Source organism: Eretmochelys imbricata, chromosome 19 (genome assembly GCF_965152235.1).
Source record: "Eretmochelys imbricata isolate rEreImb1 chromosome 19, rEreImb1.hap1, whole genome shotgun sequence".
Lineage (NCBI taxonomy): Eukaryota > Metazoa > Chordata > Testudines > Cheloniidae > Eretmochelys > Eretmochelys imbricata.
This window is the reverse complement of record NC_135590.1, coordinates 17,978,546-17,999,909: the sequence shown is the minus strand read 5'-3', so window position 1 is coordinate 17,999,909 and position 21,364 is coordinate 17,978,546. Positions and strand designations below refer to the sequence as shown.

Genomic DNA, 21,364 nt, shown 5'->3' with positions numbered 1-21,364 from the left:
GACAAAGCTCAGAAGACAGAGATGGAGAATACCTATGGGGGCACTTAATACCCCCACCCCCAGCAGTGCAGGATTGTGCCCTCCCATACCATATTTCTGCTCAAATGCTCACTACTTCGGGCTTTCTGGATTACTTTACTGAGTTCGCTGCAGGATAAGTCACATTTCTGTAGTTAATTTTTTTAATGCAAAATCCTTCATTAGCAGCACACAAAACCAACAAAAGGGGAAGGAAATTCCAGGAACACAGGAGCTCCGCTGTGCAAATTACTTTAGCTAAAAAAGTTCAGTGAATTATAGAAAACCAGGTAAATAGGATAGGAACCTGTTTGTATCCAGCACATGGATTGATTCTGGAACATATGGCACTGCATTCACAACACAGAGGTCACAACAGCAACACTGGCTAGCCTCCTGCTCCACAAGGCAAAAAGATGACAAGTGGTGTGAGAGGCCACACTGATGACTAATCAACCTGCCTCTTATTTCCAGGCCCTCCAGCTGCCTCCCAGCATGTGTTCCCTGTTTTCCTTCATTTACTTTCACTTCATTAAAGGACAAGTGGTGCTAGAAAGAGAATAATGCTCCTGCAGGATAAACCTCTGGAGAAGCAAAGGAGACATAAAAAAAATAAAGGGAAGAGGGAAGAAATCAAGCATGGAAATCTACCGCAATAAACGTGTGCATGTGGCAGATGTGAACAAAACTGCAGTGGATGCTTCACTCTTTACTGTTCTCCCCTCCCCCATCCTTTGTAGAAAGTGTGATGAGATCACTCCAGTGAAATGCACACGTAGGGAACAACACTAAAGGAAATCAATATTTCTTTAAGGAACAAAAGCCCTTAACTGCTAAGATGCAAACAGACTGCTTGGGTTTATCCTTCTGTTTAGGCAAACAGCACATAGGCAGCTTGCTTGTAACTGCACAGTGCTCCGTGTCTGCAGTTGCAATAGCCTTGTAATGGGACGAAAGATTCAGGCAACTAGTGGTAAGTTCCTGTGATATATCTGATCTCCACAAGGTAGGCTGGTCTTCAGTTTCATGCCTCATTAGAAGGGCTTCCTGACATGATGCCCCAGATGCTGCAGGGGTGCAATGACAATAGCAAAAGCTCCCTTCAAATAGTCTTGCCATCCAAGCCAGCTTAAGTGCTTCCTTAAAAGGTCTGTGACAGTTGTTATTGTGCATAAGATGGTGAAGGGACTCTGCAGCAATGGGAACTGAAGTCTTACCTATGAAGCAGGTACAGTGCAGACAGCTGCAGGGTGAGATCCCCCGTGCTATTCCCCCAGTGATCTCTGCCCTGACCTGGCGGCACCCCACAGCATCACTGGGACTGAGAGGTCTCCACAGCAGTTCAGCTTTGCATCTCTTGTGAGCAGATTGCACTGGCACAGGGATGGACTAAATGACAACAGAGATTTTTCTTTAACTTCTACCCGTCTGGACTACAGTCCAAGGGAGACCTACTCCACTCCCTTCGGGCTCTGCCCCAGAGCTTCCTCTCCACTTTCATACCAACTCTCTAATGATCTACAATTGATTCATTAGTTTATACCCAACAATCGAAGGGCTTTCGCCTAGACCGAGCATTACCACTTACCTTTCTGAGGGCCTGGCTTCCGCATTATACCGCTTGCTGCCGTCCTTAGGCTGGAACTAGCTTGGCTTTAGCTACCTGAAGATGTCTAGGACAAAAGAAATAAACATGATAAAATTCCCAGCTCTGCATCATACAAGTGTCTGCAATATTAAATAAATATGCAGTGGAGAAAAATAAGTATCCTTTCATCCCAGGCTGCTTAGAAAATCTCTTATTGCTAATGTGGACAATACACGTCAAACCCTCTGAAATCAGAAGGGTCTTTCTCCAACAAGTGAGCAACTTTAAATTTATCGCAGCAGCACAAATTAGCAACAGCAGCATATGCGAATCTCTGTGCTCACTGTACAGGTCCGCGGTGGGGGGTTGTTCTTGCTCTCTAACAAAGAGAGAGAGCGAGACCTGACATTTATTAAAGAAACACATGGAAATGTAATATTAACCTGGCAATGAGAGTAACACAATCTCCAGCATGGAAATGGCAGTTTGAATTGCACATGGCAATTCTGTGCAATTAGTAAGAGGAACTGGACATGGCGGCAGGAAATGTTTTTCCTGGTACTGCTGCAATGCAAGTCCTAGCTGCTGATCTGTGTTTGCTTCCCAGTTTGAGGAGGGCTTGCTAGTAAGTCCATTTCCAGCAAGACAAAGGATTTGTATTTTTGTCATAAGAAAAAAACTATTGATTATCAAAGCCAGCTGGAGATTTACTCCAGATATTTAGGTCAAAGGTCACGCTTCCCTTCTTAACCAGGTCACAGGAGGTCTGAAGGCCAGTTTCACTTGTACCATACTGCCTAAACCCTGATTGAAAATTCCTAAAATAAGTGGCTAAGCCCTACACAAGTCCACAGTGACAGACTCTTGTCTTTATTGAATTTCATCTGGTTGATTACCTTGGTAAATTGGAGAACTGGTCTATAATTTTGAATTCTAATCTTATCCTCCAAAGTGCTAGCAACCTCTCCCACCTTGGTGTCATCCACACATTTTAAAAGCACACTTGCCACTTTGTTACCCAAGTCACTAATGAAAATACTGAATACCACCAGACCCAGGACAGACCCCTGTAGGACCCCACTAAATACATCTTCCCACTTTGACAGCAAACCATGGATAACTACTTTTTGAGTATGAGCTTTCAACCAGCTTTGTATCTACCTTATAGTAATTTCATCTAGAGCAGGGGTGGCCAAACGGAGTCTGAAAAGTAGCCACAATTTACCAATGTACATTGGCAACGAGCCACAGTAATACGTCAGCAGCCCCCCTTCAGCTCCCATCGCCCCTGCTCCCAGCACCTCCCACCCACCGGCAGCCCCACCGATCAGCGCTTCCCCCTCCCTCCCAATCAGCTGTTTAGTGGCATGCAGGAGTCGGGGGGGGGGGGAAGGAGGGGAGCGAGATCATGACAGGCTCAGGGGAGGGGGTGGGAAGAGGTGGAGCAGGGGCAGGGCCTGTGGCAGAGCCAGGGGTTGAGCAGCGAGCACCCCCGGCACATTGGAAAGTTGTCTACTGTAGCTCCAGACCCGGAATCGGTGCCTAAACAAGGAGCAGCATATTAACTTCTGGAGAGCCACATGTGGCTCCAGAGCCCCAGGCTGGCCACCCCGATCTAGAGCATGTATCCCTCGTTTGGAACTCTGTCAAAACCCGCACGATACGCACGATACATCACATCTAATGTCCCCCTCTCCAGTAACCCTTTCGAAGGAAATTCAGTTAGTTTGGCATGATTTGTTCTTGACTACTCCTTATCACCCTGTTATCCTCTAAATGCTTACAAGTGGATTGTTTAATAATCTGCTCCAGTATCTTTACAGATATCAAAGTTAGGCTGACTGGTCTATAATTTCCCAGGTCTTCTTTGTTCCCCTTTCTAAAGATAGATACTATGTTTGCCCTTCGCTAGGGCTTCACCCATTCTCCACGAGTTCTTGAAGATAATCGCTAACAGTTCTGAGATTGCTTCAGCGAGCTCAAGTACTCTAGGGTGAATTTCATCAGGACTTCCTGACTTGAAAATACAGCTAACTCATCTAAACACTCCTTAACCTGCTCTTTCACTATTCTGGCTTGTGTTCCTTCCCCCTTATTGTTAATATTAAATTTTTTAAGCAGCTATTCACAATTAACCTCTTTAGTGAAGACTGAAGCAAAACAGACATTAAACACCTCAGCCTTATTGGTGCCATCCGTTACTGGCTCTCCTTCCACACTAAGCAGAGGACCTACACTTCCCTTCATCTTTATGTTGATCCTTAGGTATTTACAGAATACCTTCTGATTGGCTTTTATGTCCCTTGCTAGGTGTAACTCGTTTCGTGCCTTAGCCTTTCTGATTTTGTCCCTGCATTCTCGTGCTATTCTTTTGAACTCAAACCTTAGCAATGTATCCATGTTTCCACTTTCTGTAGGATTCCTTTCTGATCTTCAGGTCACTAAAGAGCTCCTGGTGCAGCCCAAATTAGCTTCCTATCTTCCCTTTGTGACCACACAATTTTCTGTTGTGCCTCTAATATTGTTTCTTTGAGAAACTAGCAGCTTTTCTGAATTCATTTTTTCCCTTAGATATTTTCCCCATGGGACCTTACACTGCACATTTCCGAGTTTTTTAAAGTCTGCCTTTTTGAAGTCCATTGTCCTTATTATGCTGCTCTGACTCCTTTTCCTTAGAATCATGAAATCTGTCATTTCATGAACACTTTCAACCAAGTTGCCTTCCACATTCAGATTCACAACCCGTTCCCCTCATAATCAAGTCAAAAATGGCTGCCCTCTGGTTACTTCCTCTACTTTCTGAAACAAGAAGTGTCCCAAACACATTCCAAGAACTTCCTGTACATTTTCTCTTTTGCTGTATTACTTTTTCAACAGATGCCTGCGTAGTTAAAGTCCCCCATTACTCTCAGATCACGAGTTTTGGCTATTTCTGTTATTTGTTCTAGAAATGCCTCCTCACCTCCTCCTCCAGGTTTGGTGAAGGAACTGTAGTGGAGAAAGGTAAAGGAGGCGAGGAGGAACAAAGAGAAAAGTGGTGTACACATACATGCGAGCACATGCACAACATGGCATAAGGGACTGAAGGCTAGGAGGCTATTTGAAGAACAAACAACAAAAGTGGTGTGCCAGTAACTGATGGAAGAATTTGGCTCTAAAATAGATGAGGAATTCTTCAAGAACTTCAGAAGCAGAGTGCCCTGGGGAGTGTGGGTCAGCTGGACCACCAACATATAAAGGAGGCAATCAAAGAGGAGAAGGAAACAATACAGAAGCTAAATTATAGCTTTCAACCAGTGTTCATCACAGGATAAGAGGGAATTAGCTTCCTTGGGGTTACTTTGCACAGATAAGGAGGCACTGACAGTGACAGAGGTATCAAAAGAGAGGTGATGGCACAGTTAGACAAATTAAATTCCAGTAGATCTCCATAGCCAGATGATTTATATTGGAATTTAGAAAGAACTAAAAACCAAATTAGCCAAGCTAATAATAAAATAAATAATATAGCATTAAAGAGAGCTACTATGCAGGAGGACTAGAGGGTGACCAGTGTTGTATGTGTGTTTTTTCAAAGGTGCTCTTGAGAATGATCCTAGGAATCAGTGGCAGGGAAACTTACTTCAGTATCACACAAAATAGTTAAGAATTAAAAAACACTTGTAACCAGTATCCTGTGATGCTTTGGCTGCAGAATCCAGCACTGCACTCCAGAATCAAAGCTTTCATTTTTTTTAAAAAAAGACTAAGTTCCAGCCTATATTATCATCAAGTTAAATTCAAGAGCATGAACCAAATGAATACTGATGTAGTGCTGTCTTCCTGAAAAAATAGGTCAAAGGTGCAAATGTATCTCAATACGACATTAACTCTGAAACCTAAGAAGTTTAACTATTTCACTGAACATCATTTTAGCAGAAACATACATCTAATATACTTATCCCACAATCCCCTAGATGCCAAAAGCCCCAGTACGCCTCTACAGAACTGCTGTAACTTCCAGCTCCCCAGGACAACTTCTACAAGGCAGGTATGCATTGTCAGTACACACACAAAGCTCTGTTGCATATCAAAAACTGAAACTATGGAGACAAAATAAAAAACTGAATTTAATCTCAAACTGAATAACAGAGGCTAATGTACTGCTTGCTTTATGCATTATCATATTTTATGCATTAAAACTTCCGTATTTTAATTTAAATGAAGTTGTCACAGAATTCTCAATCTGCTACACCAAAGTGCCAAAGACTGCAGGTATTCTGACATACACCTTTGATGTGGAGAACAGGACAGAAACAAACCAATACACCTTTTGTAAATGTAAATCATGTCACACAAGGAAAGAATAAAGACCAAAATGATTTAATATGAAAAAGAGAAAAATCAGAGGAGAGATATTTGAGCTATATAAAATAATGAACAGTGTAGAGAAGGTCACTCAAGGACTCCCATTTGCCCGTCCCAGAGTACAATAGATACTTCTATAACATTAAAAACATGACACATCTAAAACAGATAGAAGGAAATAAATTTTGCTGCTGCTGGACACTATCAATGCGATGCAGCAGTACCATTCAAAAAAGGATTAGACATCCAGATAAAGAACATCATCTGTAATTACACAGCTGAGACAGAAATTACATAGACTATCAATACCACGCTCCAAGGTAAAAGCTGAATGGTAGTTGGGGTGAGCAAGAAAACCCTTCTCTATGGTATAGTACTACATAAGTAGCTGCATTTTGTGAGGCAAAGGAAGGAGGGCAGGAGTATGTCTTCCAGTTGAAGCTTCTGGCATGGGCCATTGTCCGAGGCAGGATACCAGATTATACCAGTCACTGGTCAGTTCCCACAAGACAGTTCTGGTCTCCAGAATTCTAAACAGAAATGGAAAATTCTGTCTTACTAGTGAATTTTCACTGTAGGACTCTCCATGTCAGTCAATCTTCACAGTGGGGTGTTCATCACTATAGCAACTGGAGGCAGGCCAGATATTTGCTCTGAATCTGGGTTTAGGATGGCCCCACAGGAAGAACGTTCCAGAAGGACAGTATTTTTCAGCTTTGGAAACTAACTACAAGAAAATTTAAAAGTGCTATACAACGCAAGCCATTTGCAGCAGAGCCTTGATGTGAAAGTTTGGGAGTTCCTGGAGGAACACCCTCTTCTCTTTCAAACTATTTAACAAATGAGCAATAGTCAGAAAATGGACATAATTCAATCCTCCAAAGGTCAGACTGTCTGACACGGAAAGTCCTACAGTGAAGATTCACAGGCAAGACAGAATTTCCCCTTTCTCAGTCCCTTCCACATCAGATAGTCTTCACAGTATGATGCAGAAAAAACAGTAAATCATCCCTTAGGGTGGGAGAAGGATTCAATTTACCAATGTAGAATTGAAAGGGATTTTAGAGTTATTAGGCACCCTGTCACAAAACACCTTTCTACAAATGCTGCATCAACAAGGGTGAGGATGTCAATACCACAGTGTTAGAGAAGTGTGGGCAGAAGTCCCTGTAGTAGCCCTATAGACTTCTGCATAAGAGGTATGGAATCACTCTGCCCATAAAAATCACGGCTCTTTTCACAGAGTCCATAATAATAGGAGGCATTGTACCTGAGGCTTTAAATGCCTCTGCTACCTTTATTTCTCTGTAGGTTCCGTTCATGGAAACGTAGGGCTTGGAGGGACCTGGAGAAGTTATCAAGTCCAGCCCCCTGCACTGAAGTAGGGCCACGTAAACCTGGACCATCCCTGACAAGTTTCAGAGTAGCAACCGTGTTAGTCTGTATCCACAAAAATAAACAGAGTACTTGTGGCACCTTAGAGACTAACAAATTTATTTGAGCATAAGCTTTCATGAGCTACACCTCACTGCATGCATCCGATGAAGTGAGCTGTAGCTCACGAAAGCTTATGCTCAAATAAATTTGTTAGTCTCTAAGGTACCACAAGCACTCCTTTTCTTTTTGCATCCCTGACAAGAATTTCTCTAACCTGTTCTTAAAAAACTCAAATTTTTTGTTGGCTTGTTTCATTTTCTAAGAACATAAGCACTTGTTTAGTTAGGCCCCCATTCAGGCCAGCACTGCTAAACTTACTTGAAAGTCTGGGGCACCTTTGTATGCACATTACACATGATGTGTACCACTGGCAGCAGCAAGGAGGCGTGCTGGCTGCCTGTCCCACTGTCCACTCAGGTTTGACCCTGCAGCTGCTCCATCATGATGGAGAGCCTGTAGGACTAGGGAGGAGGGGAAGGGGAGGGGCTCTTTTTTAAACCCTCCTCAGAAAGCCAGAACTTTTTTTTTTTTTTTTTTTTTTTTAAAGTTGTAGCCCTTTTGAGGAGAAAAACCTCCAAGCCAATGAACTGACTGAGACATACAGATTTTACAATCTTTTAAAAACCCTGTAAAAGCTCCGCTCCAAAGGGAGTCCTGGATCTGCTGCTTGGAGGTAGAGAATTCTGGAGAGCCCCTCATGAGGGATGGTTCTAAGCCCAGGTCCAGAGCAAAGATCTGCCTCCACTTGACCTGGAGATGGAGAACACCCCACTGTGAAGACTGTCTGACATGGAGGGGATTCAGTAATCAAATCATACAAAGCAAATTCCACTGCTACTGTAAACAGAGTTACAGAGGCTTCAGCTCTGTCTTTGAATTACTCTGGGGAGATTTCTTCATCTTTGGTTCTGCTGCTTATATGATTTCCAGCACTTTGCACTGCCCTATCATTTCTCCTCCCTGGGGTTACAGGTGCCCAAGTGCCAGATCCAGACATGAAAGGAAGGTCGCAAAGACTCCGCCTTTCCACAAATCCATTCAGCTGCTCTTGAAGAAGCAGCAGGTTCCTGTTTCACAGTGCTTTGCAGAGGCACTGCTGTCAGTAACCTTAGGCCCAAATAATTATTAGCTGGTTTTATAACTGCAGTGGGGCCCTGCTAGCATGGCTGCACTCCAGCAGAGGCCAGTCCACCCATCTTCCCATCCCAGGGGGCAGTCTTTCTTACAGTCGAGATATCTAAAGTACCGAGATGGCCTCCATTACAGCAACATCCGAGCACCTCACAATCTTTAACAATTTATTCCCACAGCACATCCAGGAGGCACTGAAATATTATTTTACAGATTAAGAATTAAGCCTGGAGACACAAAGTGACTTGTGTGAGGTCACCCAGGAAGGAGGGGGTAAAGCAGAGAACTGAACCCATGTCTCCTGAGTCCCAGGCCCTACCTCTGGACCATCTGGGTTTTAATTCAGTTTTATTTATTAAAGTTTGATGCTTGTGGGACTAACAGCCTTGAAGAACGAAGATCTATGTCCACAGAACAGGAATAGCTTGAGCAGGAGCAGTGAAACTGTGCCCCATGCCAGCATGCCAAAAAGTTCCATACTTAACCTGGAGGGATCGTGTCTATAAGAAGCAGGGGAATTCACTCATACCCCAAGCACTCGGATGAGACTGAACAAAGAGGCCAAAGTGGTGCCAGTCATGATAGTAACTTTACAATCATGTAGCTGCTTTAATTTGCACTGAGCCATATGCCAAACCTTAAACATAAATCAAAACAACCTGCAGTTTGCCCGGGAACTGCTATGTGGTTCACCGGAGTCCTTTAAATAGGATTCTGCCTTTGGGTGTTATGAAGGCACAGCCATGCAACAGTATCTAGACGGCAGTTTCAGCACTACGTATTAGAGGAAGGTTTTAAAAAACAGAAGCAGGAGACAAGCATTTGGGCTCCATAATATCATCAAGGTGGAATGCCAAGGTGTGACTGTCCTCCCTACACAGGAGGTAACCCAACACCCCCTTGTTCAAAGGCAGTGACTGCTTCTTTGAGAGGCAGTTAAGCATGCTACAAATAGGAGAGTAGGACTGAGCCCCAAATCTCTACTCAGCACACATGCTCAGGGAATTTTGTTTCATTTAATTAACCCTGCATCTATGCTTTGCAGGGCCCTGTCTTAGACTGTAAAGTTCATGGCAGGGAACATACAGGAGTATGTAATGTGGCATATAAACTAACGGTGCTATAGGAATGATTCAGAATACCACTAAATTAATTATTTCTACTTAATCAAAAGAGCCCAAACAAAACTCCCGGAACATACACATTCATCCTAGAGGTATATGCAGAAGCTTTCCTTGGCTCAACATCCACAAAAAACTCTTCCAACTCACCACAAATAAAATTCTCCAACTCAGTCTTCTTATTCCTTATTCAAATCACTGTCTCAGAGAAAGCCTAGGGAAAGTGAGCCCTACTGCATACCCCAAGAGTCAAGAAATCCAGGCTCTGCCACACCAAACAGATGTATAAGCTTCAGAGGCAAGGATTCACCTCTGAAAAGGAGAGATTACTCTCCTTGTGGAGTAACTGGAGTTCTCCGAGATGTGTCCTTATGTAGCTGTGCATTCTGAAAATATCATGGATAGACCATGTAGCCAACAACACAGCACTGGAAATTATTGGAACCAGCGAACACTAGTCAGAGAGCTTATGAAAACAAAGTTTCAATTTGCAGGGCACATTTTAAGAGGTTCAGCAGGTGATGAATGCTTATGGGAACTGGAAAGGAAAACAGATGGCAGAAGAAAATGAGGCAAAAAAAGAAGCTGACTGGACGATGTGGTATCCTTGGACGATGAAAAGGACTACTCATCCACAAAGACTAGGAGAGGATCGTACAGAATGGGCTGCCATGGTTGCAAGCCTGCAGTAATGAAGATACCACATAAGACAACAGGGCACGAGAATGTCTGGAGCACACGTGGAGCCTGAATGGGCAGTTACCAAAAATCTTCACAGGCACACCTGAAATGGAGCACCCTCAGGGATACTACTCAAAGAATACCCTGGTACCAGCTCTCTTTTTTGAACCTGGGAGATGTTAGTGCAAATGCTGAAGATGATTGTAGCTGCCAGGGTATCATATGGGGAGAGTGGAAGCCATTCAAGGTAGCCAACACCAGGCTGTCCCTGATTGCATGTAGCAGAGCCAAACAGATGACAGACCTGCTATTGCTGAAACCAAAGAGGAGAGCCTCAGCTGCTGTTTCAAGGGGAGAAGAGATGCAGAAGTCCAAGTCCTGACAAAGTGAGAAGGAGACAGGGGAACAGCCCACCCAACAAGCCTAGAGCAAAAGCCATGCCACACCTTAATTTTCAGACACTACACCTTGACCAGCAGGAGCAGCAAGAACAACAGTCTGATCACACCAGAACAGAGCCCCTGCCAATAAGAGCGGAGCCCAGCCAAGCCAGCTGGGAGAAGGAGGGGGGCTTGGAGGACCCCAGACAGACCCCAGAGAGTGGGGGAGCAAAACCAATGAGTGTATGTATATACACACACACACACACACACACAGATAGACAGATATACACACACACACACCTTTATTTTATTTTTTTTCAGTCACACAGAGCTGTATTAATACATCTGTGCCTCTTGGGAGAAGAAACAGGGAGCTGCAGCAGCACCAGCCCAGGGGAGTCCAAATGAGCTCAGAGAAGATTTGTGTTATCAATTGCTATTAGCATTTCATACTGCATAGAATTAACTTTGGTTTGTCTTGTTACTTAGAAAGCTGGGATCCCAGAATTCAACATCTTGAGTCTATTGAAACAGGCAATATGTTCTCTGGAATCTGTTGAGTTTGACTGTGAAGAGAAGTCCAGCAAAATGCAAACAATACTTGTGAAGATTCCAACAAAGAAAACAAGTGTCCCTGTGTGCCACCTAATTACTCTACCCCAATAGCACATACCACATCTAGCAGAACAGCACTGAATGGGAATTCTTAGCCAGTCCCTGTGAGAAAACCCAAACTGATTACCCAGGGCTAATTGCAAGGAACAAGGAATTGGGTTGTTCCATGTGCGTGAAAGGACAAGAGTTTGGAAACTGACCAAAATAAAAAAATAACCACACACGGCACTCAACTCTCTACGAAGTGTGGCTCTATGTAGTCTTACTTTGAATACTGTAGGTGTAGTAGATGTCAATGAAAAAAAATCATGACTACAAGCAATCAAAATCCCATCCTGTAGCTGCGAAAGAACATGCAGAGTATGACTAACAAGGAAAAAATACACTGTTACAGAGCACACTGCTTGACTTAACACTACCTGCCAGACATTCTGTACAGTTTATAAAACCACAAAATATTAGAGGGCATTTACTGATATTTCAGCTGACATCAACATGCAGTAACTGACCAAGTTCAATGCGAGAGGAGGAGTTTTCGTCAGAGGCAGCATGTGCTGGTATCATTGAATAGTTTACCGCCATAAATGAAAATTAAAGCTGTCTCAACAATGCAGAAGACTGCAAAGCTCAGCATGATGACAGATAAATCAAGATCATCAAGCAACCACTTGGCCCTCCTGTAAGACGGAGACCAATAATGAGGCTACTCAGGTTTAGAACTACTTTCTTGCTGGTGCCGAATGCCAGGGCAATACCAGAGTCTCTGGGGCTGCCTGAGGCAAGGTCAAGTCACTGAAGCCTTCCTGAAGCAGAGCAACTATTGCTTTTGCATCTGTTGAAGAAACTGCCACGCGGGGGGGAATGCGGGGAGTAGCTTTTACTTCGTCGCAACCTGGTCATCTGGCACTGCTGCAGTCGCAGACCGGAGACATGACATGACAAGACACTGGGGTCAGTCACCTCCAGAGAGTCTTCAGCAAGTTTGATGTCCTTTACAACTCCTAAGAACCACGGACTCAACAAGAGCTGTGAGTGTGGAGATAGAGCGGATCACAGCTGATCAGTACTGACAAGCTGTCATTGATATCCACTGGATGACATCGAATGAGAGATCTCTAAAAGCCACCATCAATGCCTATCCTCCACTACACAAGCATTTCAGAGAGGACTTCATGGACAACAGAGATGCAGAACACTGTGCCGAGTGCAGTGGTCTTAAAATCATTCTGACCTCCAGTGATTTGGTGCACAGCTTAGGAATCATGAGAGACACTGCTTCTGAACTGGTATTCAGATAGATTAAAATTAAAGAGAGTCACATCTGGTGGAAGCTGACATATTGCTGCCAGCACGGATTCCAGCATTTGCCTCAGTGGCTGAGAGCTCAGGACTGTATGTGGAGCATGTTCTGACAGGCTATGTCACTTTCAAATATCAAACTGTACCACTGAACATGTGCTTGAATTCATGCTGGACAGTTATGCAAGAGTCTAGCTAACACCACAGAAAGTAGGTCAATGAGTATAAGGGCCTCCAATGCTTGGACATCTGTCTGAAGTGTATGCAGAATAGTCACTTGCCAAAGCTACCACAGATACCAAAAGTTACGGCCTTGTAACATGGATATACTCTATGTGGACAGCAAAGAAAAGTTTTTGCAAGAAATTGAGCATATGCAAAATGGAAGAAGAATGATTGTTCAGGGCCTACAAAGACTGAAAACTGCTATAGCAATGATTTCCACTGCCACAGCTAACTATAAGAGAGAATTCACTACCATGAACATGTACAATTGTGGCTCCAGCTTCTCACAAGACAGTCCACAGTGATGCTAATGAAGTTGGACGGACGAACACTCTGAAAATCTAATCTAGGAAAATACATCAGAAATATGTTCATTTTGGTAGAAGGCATTCAGTAGATGCTACTGCACAGAAAACACTCAATGAAAAAGTGGTATGGTCATATTATGAAGACCTACATGTTCTACTGACAGCCTCAATACTTCCACTACAATAATACATCTGAGATGAAATCCTAGCTCCATTGAAGTCAATGGCAAAACTCTCACTGATATCAACAGGGCCAGGATTTCACCGTCTCTCTCATTTTGACTTTGAAAGTAAAGAATTCACTATCGTAGTCAGAGTTTGGGAGAATACCCTCATTTCCTCCAACTATAGAATGGATCTCAAGATATTTCAGTTTTATAGCTCTCATTTCAGTGTGGCATAAAAATTACCAACAAGTGACCTGAAAAACATAACGATGTTATGGTAGTCCCTTAGAGAGGTTACAAATGTCTTTTATCATAGAATCATAGAATATCCATCAGGGTTGGAAGGGACCTCAGGAGGTCATCTAGGCCAACCCCCGATGGCAATTAGTTGTAAATCATAAGGTGGCCAATAGATGGCAATCAGTTGTAAATCATAAGGTTCCATAGAAAGTATATCTTCATTTAAAATGTTTATTATTGTCTCAAGAGGGAGAACATTATTACTGTTGTTTCCTCACCAGCAATGGCTTTATCAGTAGTATCACTAGATCATGTTTTGAAGTGTAATTTTTAATGACATCCTGTTGATTTAATGAAGGATATTACTTCCTGAAAACTTCATACAAACCATATGCATTTTAACTATGAAAATATCACATAACTCAGCAATTCACACTATACAGCTTTAATAAAATGTTTTTCACCTTTACCCACCATCACTGATGATGTCAGCAGAATTCTAAGACCGTTAATTACTGTGATTAGTACAATGATGTCCATGACTGAGACTCCTAAGTGCTACTGCAGTGCAAACAATAAATAATATAATAATACTGTACAAGAACCAGAAGTAGGCACTAGAAACACTGTTTGTAAGAGAAGTGGCAGGGGTAGGTCAAGGCCAACATAGCTTTGATATTTAAGGGTTTTTTCTCCTCTATAGTTTCTTGGCAATAGAGTGGGTGGAATTTAAAATCTATATAAATACATAGGATCCAAAGGACTTTCTTCACCAGATTATTCATAATTTAAATTAAGTGAAAGTTTGAGGCTGAAGCTTTGCAGTCTCCCATTAGCTGAACAGTAACTGTGGAGATGTTTTTCACGTGGTTCTTGTAATTTGCTGGAACAGGACAGACAAAGTGCCCAGGGTCAGTCGAAAAATAAGAGCGGCCAATGGGTAGCAGGAACACGAACACTAAGACCATTTACATTTTGTAAAACATAATTTTTTAGAAAGGCGATTCTGTGTAACCACCTCATTCCAACTCCATCATCTTCCCTTTCTGGTCACTATCCCATTGACTGGATACACACCCCTCATGTAATATGGAAACGTGCAACATTTCTCATGCAGAGTCATATAGCTCTGTCATGACTGAAGCAAGAAAATCCATGTTACGTAAAAAGATGGAACCAAGACTGATCAAAAAGATGCCCCCCCAGGAAGAGAAAGAGAGACAAACATCTCACTCTCTGCAGTAGTGGGCACTGCTGCAGAAGGTGAGTTGCCAAGAACAAAATCCACAACGTCTCCCAGAAAGGCATTATGGGAGAGGGAATGCACACTCAGAATGTCTGATCCACATGCTGTAAACCTTGAGATACAAGCTAATCTCCAAGTGTTTAACACTGGGGACTGGCCAGTTCTACAGAGTTAAGGGCAACTACTGCGCAGCAGCATGGCAGGAGGTGGGCTGTGACTGGGAAGGGTATGTTTCCGGCCAATGCAAGGGAGTGCCAGAGCTGGACACTTGCCTAGAGTGAGTCCTACCGGTCCACATTCCCCTGCAGAGAATTCTCAGCCAGCCCTCAAACAGAGCTCCACCTCCCTCTATTTGCTGGCTCTTGGCTTCTCCCTCAGGCTGGGAAACAGCAGGGATACTGGGAGGGCAGGTCACGGCAGAGTTTCTGGCACAGGGCCCAGAGAGGATGTGGTAGCACACTTGACAGCAGTCAGGAGATGGTGGATCGGGAGCGTAAGGCTCTCTACTAGCAGGGAAGGTGAATCGCTGGGTGTCCTACTATTTTGAATGGAAGGGGCTGGGGGCAGAGGATGTGATGATTTATTTGGAGCTGGGAAGGAGAGATCGCGCTGAAAAAGGGAATATGGCAGTGCTGCTGTCCAGGGGGAGGTAAATGAAAACAAAGACTGAAGCAGAGTACCCAGCTCCCATCTCCCAACACTCTATGGATGAGGACACTCATTCTAAGGGTTAATCAGCCACTGGCCATATACTCTTCATGGTTTAATTAACCCCATAGTTGAACTACATGAAAGCAAAAGAGACACGGCTAATATGTTATGGGCTCTAAGCAAACATGGTTCTGGGTCAGGACTTGCAGCGCCTAGTTCTCAACGTGGACTGCAGCGTACAGACACCAAAACTGAAAGCGTACAGACACCAAAACACGCAGCTAGTATGCACGGCAGTGATTCTTGCTGCAAAGAAACTACTCTTCCTAGTGTCCTTCCCATCACCACAGACATCAATAACGCATTAGGGGAAGCCAGAATGATTCCACTGAGATTGCACTGCACTGTATCTGCCCCCAGCATGCTCACCACACAGCAGTAAATGTGGCTCCAGCAATGCATGAATTGGAACAGCTCCCTTGATAATATACCAACATGAAGGAGCCCCACACAGTCTCTGGCACGTTGTCAGGAGAACCGAGAGGAGAGAGGAATTGTGTATTTCTGAATGGGAGGATAGCTGAGTTTTACAAACTTGCAGTGACACTAACAGCTCCATTCCTGTAGCATAGCAAAGCTCAAAAAACAACCCCCCAGGAGATTTCTGGACTCCTCATGTTATGTTATGCAGGCATACACAAGATCTAATTAAAGTAGGGCTGGAGGGACTGAGCAGGTCAGCTGTTGGACACTTGCAAAAAGTGTTTGTGAATTTAGATCATATTGATGATATTTGATGGGCAGCATGAAGAAAGTTTTCAGAGAGAGGTGTTTGGTCTAGTGGCACAAGCCAGACCTGGAAGACAGGAACTCCAGAGTTTTACTCTCAACTCTGGCAAACTCCTTCTCTGGCGTTGGCAAATCAATTGATCTCTGTGCCTCAGTTTCCTTATCACCAAAGGAAAGACAATACTGACCCGCTACCTACTGCACGGTGGAGTTGCAAGGATTACTTAAAATTCTTTATGAGAAAAAACTCAGTAAAAGTGCTAAGTATCATTCTACAAAAAGAACAGGAGGACTTGTGGCACCTTAGAGACTAATAAATTTACTTGAGCATAAGCTTTTGTGAGCTACTGCTCACATGCATCCGATGAAGTGAGCTGTAGCTCACGAAAGCTTATGTTCAAATAAATTTGTTAGTCTCTAAGGTGCCACAAGTACTCCTTTTCTTTTTGCAGATACAGACTAACACAGCTGCTACTCTGAAAAAAGTATCATTCTGTTCTTTTGGGCAAATGTATCACAGATTGACAGCCCTACGAATGGAGATTCTCTGTCTGTCCACAAAATGGGTGAAGCCCAGGCCATAATGAGGCCAACTTCTCCACTAAGCTGAAAAATTGGAGAGTGAAAGACTAACAGATTCAAAATTTGCCCTTCTCATCACAAAACGTAACTGAATTTCAGCTGTTTTCCCTGAATACTCAGTGCAATGGGAAAAACAGACAAGAAAAGAAAAAGAAGAGGGGAAGCGGACGAAGATGAAAATATTAATTAATGTTATGAGAAACTCAGACATATCAAATTCTCAATTATAATGGCACTGAAGTGCAAGTTCACAGACCTAGCAACGGGTAGCATATTGCTCCAGATTCCGAAAACAAGAGTGGTTCATGTAACAAGCACAGGCCTCTGCATAAAAACACAGCTCAGCACACAGGTATGTGAATTTCACAGCCTGACAAAACATATATTGGGTCTGCTTTGTAGGACAGCTGTCACACACGTTCTAAAAGGCACATAGAGCAAGGCCATCCAGAGCTCCAGGACTCCCCTTCCCCACAGATGCTCAACTGGTTTGTTTACATGCACTTTTACTGTTTTGTTTCTTCATCGTTTCCCCCTCAAATCTGATCAGTGCTCTGTCCACCCCTTTGTCTCAACCTTTTCTTGCGTTACTCTTACATAAAGTAAAAAGATAAAAGGTGCAGCTCATTTCTCGCCCCTCCTAACCCAAAAAATATTCCCTATAGTTTAAAGGTTGGTTAGTTGGCGAATACCAACACTTTGCCCTTCTACAGCGCCTTGCATCCAAGGATGCCAAGGCATTTTATAAAAATTATTTCATTATGTTTCCAGACCGGTAGGTCAAAGTTAAGTATTATACCCATTTTATACCTCAGGAATCCAAGGGAGACAGTGAAACAACTTGCCCAAAGATATAGAGCCAGCAATGGCTGACTCACTCTTTCGCTTTAACCTCTGGACATATCTCGGGGGCTTTTGGGGAGAGGTTTTTTTTCTTTTTTTAATAAAGTGAATTCAGTCTCATGCTTGCTGTTCTGAAATAATATACAAAGTTATTAACAGATATGGACTTCTCTTGAAGTGAAAAGTTATGATTCATGGAGCTGTGATGTAAATACTGACCAAAAAAAATTTGAGGCCAATATCTGCCTCAAGGGAAAACAAATTCTGATGTAAAAAAAACCCCAAAACAAATAAAAATATGTATTGTTATGTTACATACACTCTTACCTCTTGTAATGGACTAACTTGTTAGTATGTGCACCACACTCTACTGGATGGCTTCAGAACTACTCAGGTGTGTGTCAGAGACCTTATAATGCTACAGCTAATGGTAACTGTCCTTTAGCTCAAGTGGTAGAATCTGTGCTTTCAGAGCAGGAGATGAGTTCTAGCCTTACTGTCTTTGTGAAATTCTATATGGCTTTAGTGATGATCGTGAAATCCTTGGTGGGCTCATCATACTATGTTCCAAATGTCTTAAGCTAGAACGTCTGGAAATCTTCATCACGGCCAGGATGGGAAAAGTGTGAAACAAACATTGAAATGGGAAAATGAAGCTGGAGATCCAGAAAAAGCTATTGTCCTTTTTTGAGAGGTGACTCTCTGCAACCAGCTAGCAAGTATTTATTTATATATGAAATTTGATTGATAAACACTCTTCCTGACTACAGTGTTACTGATTTCCAAAGAGATAAATAGAAACCGCCATCACATGGATTTTTTAGCCAATATGAGGCAGGATTTATCATATAAACAACAACAGTAAACAATACTATAGAGCTAAGACCAAAATAGTCAAGTGTCAACACCTAAAGTTAGGCTTTGATCTCCATATTTTAGGCATCTAAATAATTGACCTGACTTTCAGAAGTGCAGAACACCCACAACTTCCAGTGAGGTCAAAGGAAGCTGAGGTACTCAGCAATTCTGAAAATAAGACTTAACCATTCAGACTTGAATATATTGGCATAATTCTACACAGCAGCTTCAAAAAAATATAAACTAAACCTAAATGACATGCAGCAGCAAATTTGACACTGTTTATTTTTAAACATCTTGCTATTTATACAACAGTCAAACCTTTTCTTGCTCTGTTTCCAGTTCTATCAGAGTGCATCATTCTGAGGGCTGTGGAAGGATCAGATGTTTTCCTATAGATACCTTTCAAAGGGTAAACAAAGAAAAGCCCCAAGGGATAGTAATTATGGGATTTATCTGCCCAGTCACTGGGATTACCCTTTACATTACAGCAGAAATGCCTCAGGAGCCAAGAGACCACATTTTTCAGTGGTAGATATTCCAGCACCATCCTCTATTTGTTCATTTTTATATTGTGCTACACTGAGAGGAGCACCTCAGCAACATCCCAAAACATCCATATGAAGAGAAGGAAGCAGAAAACTGTCTGGGAATTTCCTGCCATCTTCCCAGTTTAAAAAGACAGAAGCGTGGTCTACTGGTTAGTGTGCTGTCTTTGGCAGGTCCTTTCACTTCTCTCTGCCTTATTTTCTCCTCCTGTGAACCAGGGTTAATACTACTCACCCACTTTCCATGGGATTGTGAGGTATAATTAGTTTCCATAAAGCACTCCGAGTGCCTTGGATAAAAGCTGCCATATAAACACTAAGTATTATTACTGAATTAACTTACACATCCATCTATCTAAGCACTTATACGGCCCTCATCCCCGCAGTGTCAGAGCACCTCCCAAAATTAATAAAAAGAACAATAAATAAGTCACAGGCAGCTGGTCCCCTCCGATGTGTTTCAAGAAGAGCCCAAGCTTCTATTAGACAGCTACAGGCAGGTCTTGCTAAGCAAAACACAGCAAACTCTAGATTCTCAGTCGGCTTTCAATACCCACAGCTGATCAAATAAATACCAAAAACGCCAGCAAATCTGTACACAGAAATGACAACTATATCAAACCAATCATCAACTGCACTGCTTGCTCCATGCAAATTCCCTTCCCTGGCTGTGTTAATACAGTTCAACTTATTTCTTTCTGAGTCTTGCTTTGGACTCGAACCTGGTTCCGGAAAGGAAAGCCTGAAGTTTTATCCACAAGGCCATCCTGCCTCGCCTAGGTTTAAAAAAAAACAAGACTCCGTTCTGACTGGTCAGATATTTGGGAGTTTAGCAAAAGCAAATGCCTTCCGACGTTTAACCCTGTCAGGGCTGGAGCACAGACGCACACGTCGAAGCGAAGACAACACGACAGCCGGGCAACAGGTGGCAGCTGCACTTCGGGCTTCCCCCGCCGCCCGACACGGAGCAAAAGCCAGCGCTCAGTGACCGGGTCGAGCCGCGCAGGGCGCAGAAAGGCGCCGACGCAGCCCGCAGCGCCGAGCGCACGTAGGCGCAACGACCGGGAAGCCGGTGTCCAGCCGACGCGCGCTGCAGTCTGGGTGCACACGGAGGCCCCGCTCCGGCAAGGGCCCCGGCGCCTGCGCCGCGTCCACGGCGGCAGCGGGGGCTGCCGAGAGCAGCGTCCGGCAGGGCTGGGCCCCAGGCGGCAGCCGCAGCCCGCGCCCCTCCGCTCGGCCGGCCCCTGGGACGGGGGAGCCCGGCCGGCCCCGGAGCGGCTTTGCCTCTCAGGGCGCTGCAAACGGGCGGGCTCCCCCGCCCCGAACCCGGGGGCCCGCATGCCGGGCTCGCCTCTCTTCCCGAGCGGCGAGCTCGGGCCGGAGCCGCGGCCGCGCCAGGACGCGCTCGGGGCCGGACCCCGGGGCTGGACCCCGGGGCTGCCGGGCACACGCCGGCCCGCGGGCCCCTCCGGGCTCCCAGCGCGGCTCGCTCGGCCCCCGGACCCGCGCCGGCGGCGGCTGACCCGAGGCCGGGGTCGCCCTCGGCGTCCGCTCGCGGGTGGCCCCAGGCAGGGCCCGGGGGGTCCGGCCCCAGGCAGGGCGGGAGTCGGGGCGCAGAGCCCGGGGGCGGGGCGGGCCCGAGCGGGGAGGCCCAGGCGGGGGCCGGGCCGGGGGCTGCGCGCCCGGCCCGGGGCAGGGACGGTCCGCGGGAGGAGCCGGAGCCGGAGCCGAGCCGCGCGCCCCGCCGCCCCCTCACCTGCGCGGCCGCCGAGCTGCTCAGTCCCTCGCCGCCGCCGCCGCCGCCATGTTCCCGACGCGCCGCGCGGGGAGGGCGGGAGCCGGCGGGAGGGAGCCGAGCCGCCGACGCCGCCCCCTGCCGCCCGGGGGACAGCAGCGGCCGGGGGGCGCGGGCGGCCGGGAGACGCCCTCCCCCGGCTCGGCCCCTCCGTGCCGGGACACCCCGGTTACCCCCATCGTCCCCCCGCTGCCCCCCACCTCCCCCGAGCAGCTCCCGGGGACACCCCCATCTCCCCCCCATCTCCCCCACACTGCCCCCTCCCCCCGGGACACCCCAATCTCCCCACACAGCCCCCCTCCCCCCGGGACACCCCCCCACACATCTCCCCCACACACACCCCTCCCCCCTGGGACACCCCCCCACATCTCCCCAACACAGCCCCCTCCCCCCGGGACACCCCAATCTCCCACACCCCCCCCTCCCCCTGGGACACCCCCCCACATCTCCCCAACACAGCCCCCTCCCCCCGGGACAACCCAATCTCCCACA

The 21,364-nt window shown here is 45.3% G+C and overlaps 1 protein-coding gene across 4 annotated transcripts in view; it reads right to left on the bottom strand.

Annotated features, from left to right (window-relative positions):
• SCMH1 (Scm polycomb group protein homolog 1) overlaps positions 1-20,913 on the bottom strand; it is a 112,486-nt gene extending 91,573 nt beyond the window's left edge. For 2 of the 4 annotated variants that reach the window (XM_077837636.1, XM_077837639.1), the window contains exons 1-2: positions 20,834-20,913; positions 1,607-1,691 (exon numbers count right to left, since the gene is read on the bottom strand). In XM_077837636.1, coding sequence (XP_077693762.1) covers positions 1,607-1,631 — 25 coding nt within the window. In that variant the 5' untranslated portion in view covers positions 1,632-1,691; positions 20,834-20,913. Of the gene's footprint in view, positions 1-1,606; positions 1,692-18,850; positions 19,044-19,799; positions 19,828-20,833 lie in introns of those variants that run through there. The other 2 variants (XM_077837638.1, XM_077837637.1) reach the window with 2 other exon arrangements.
• Positions 20,914-21,364: the final 451 nt, after the last annotated feature.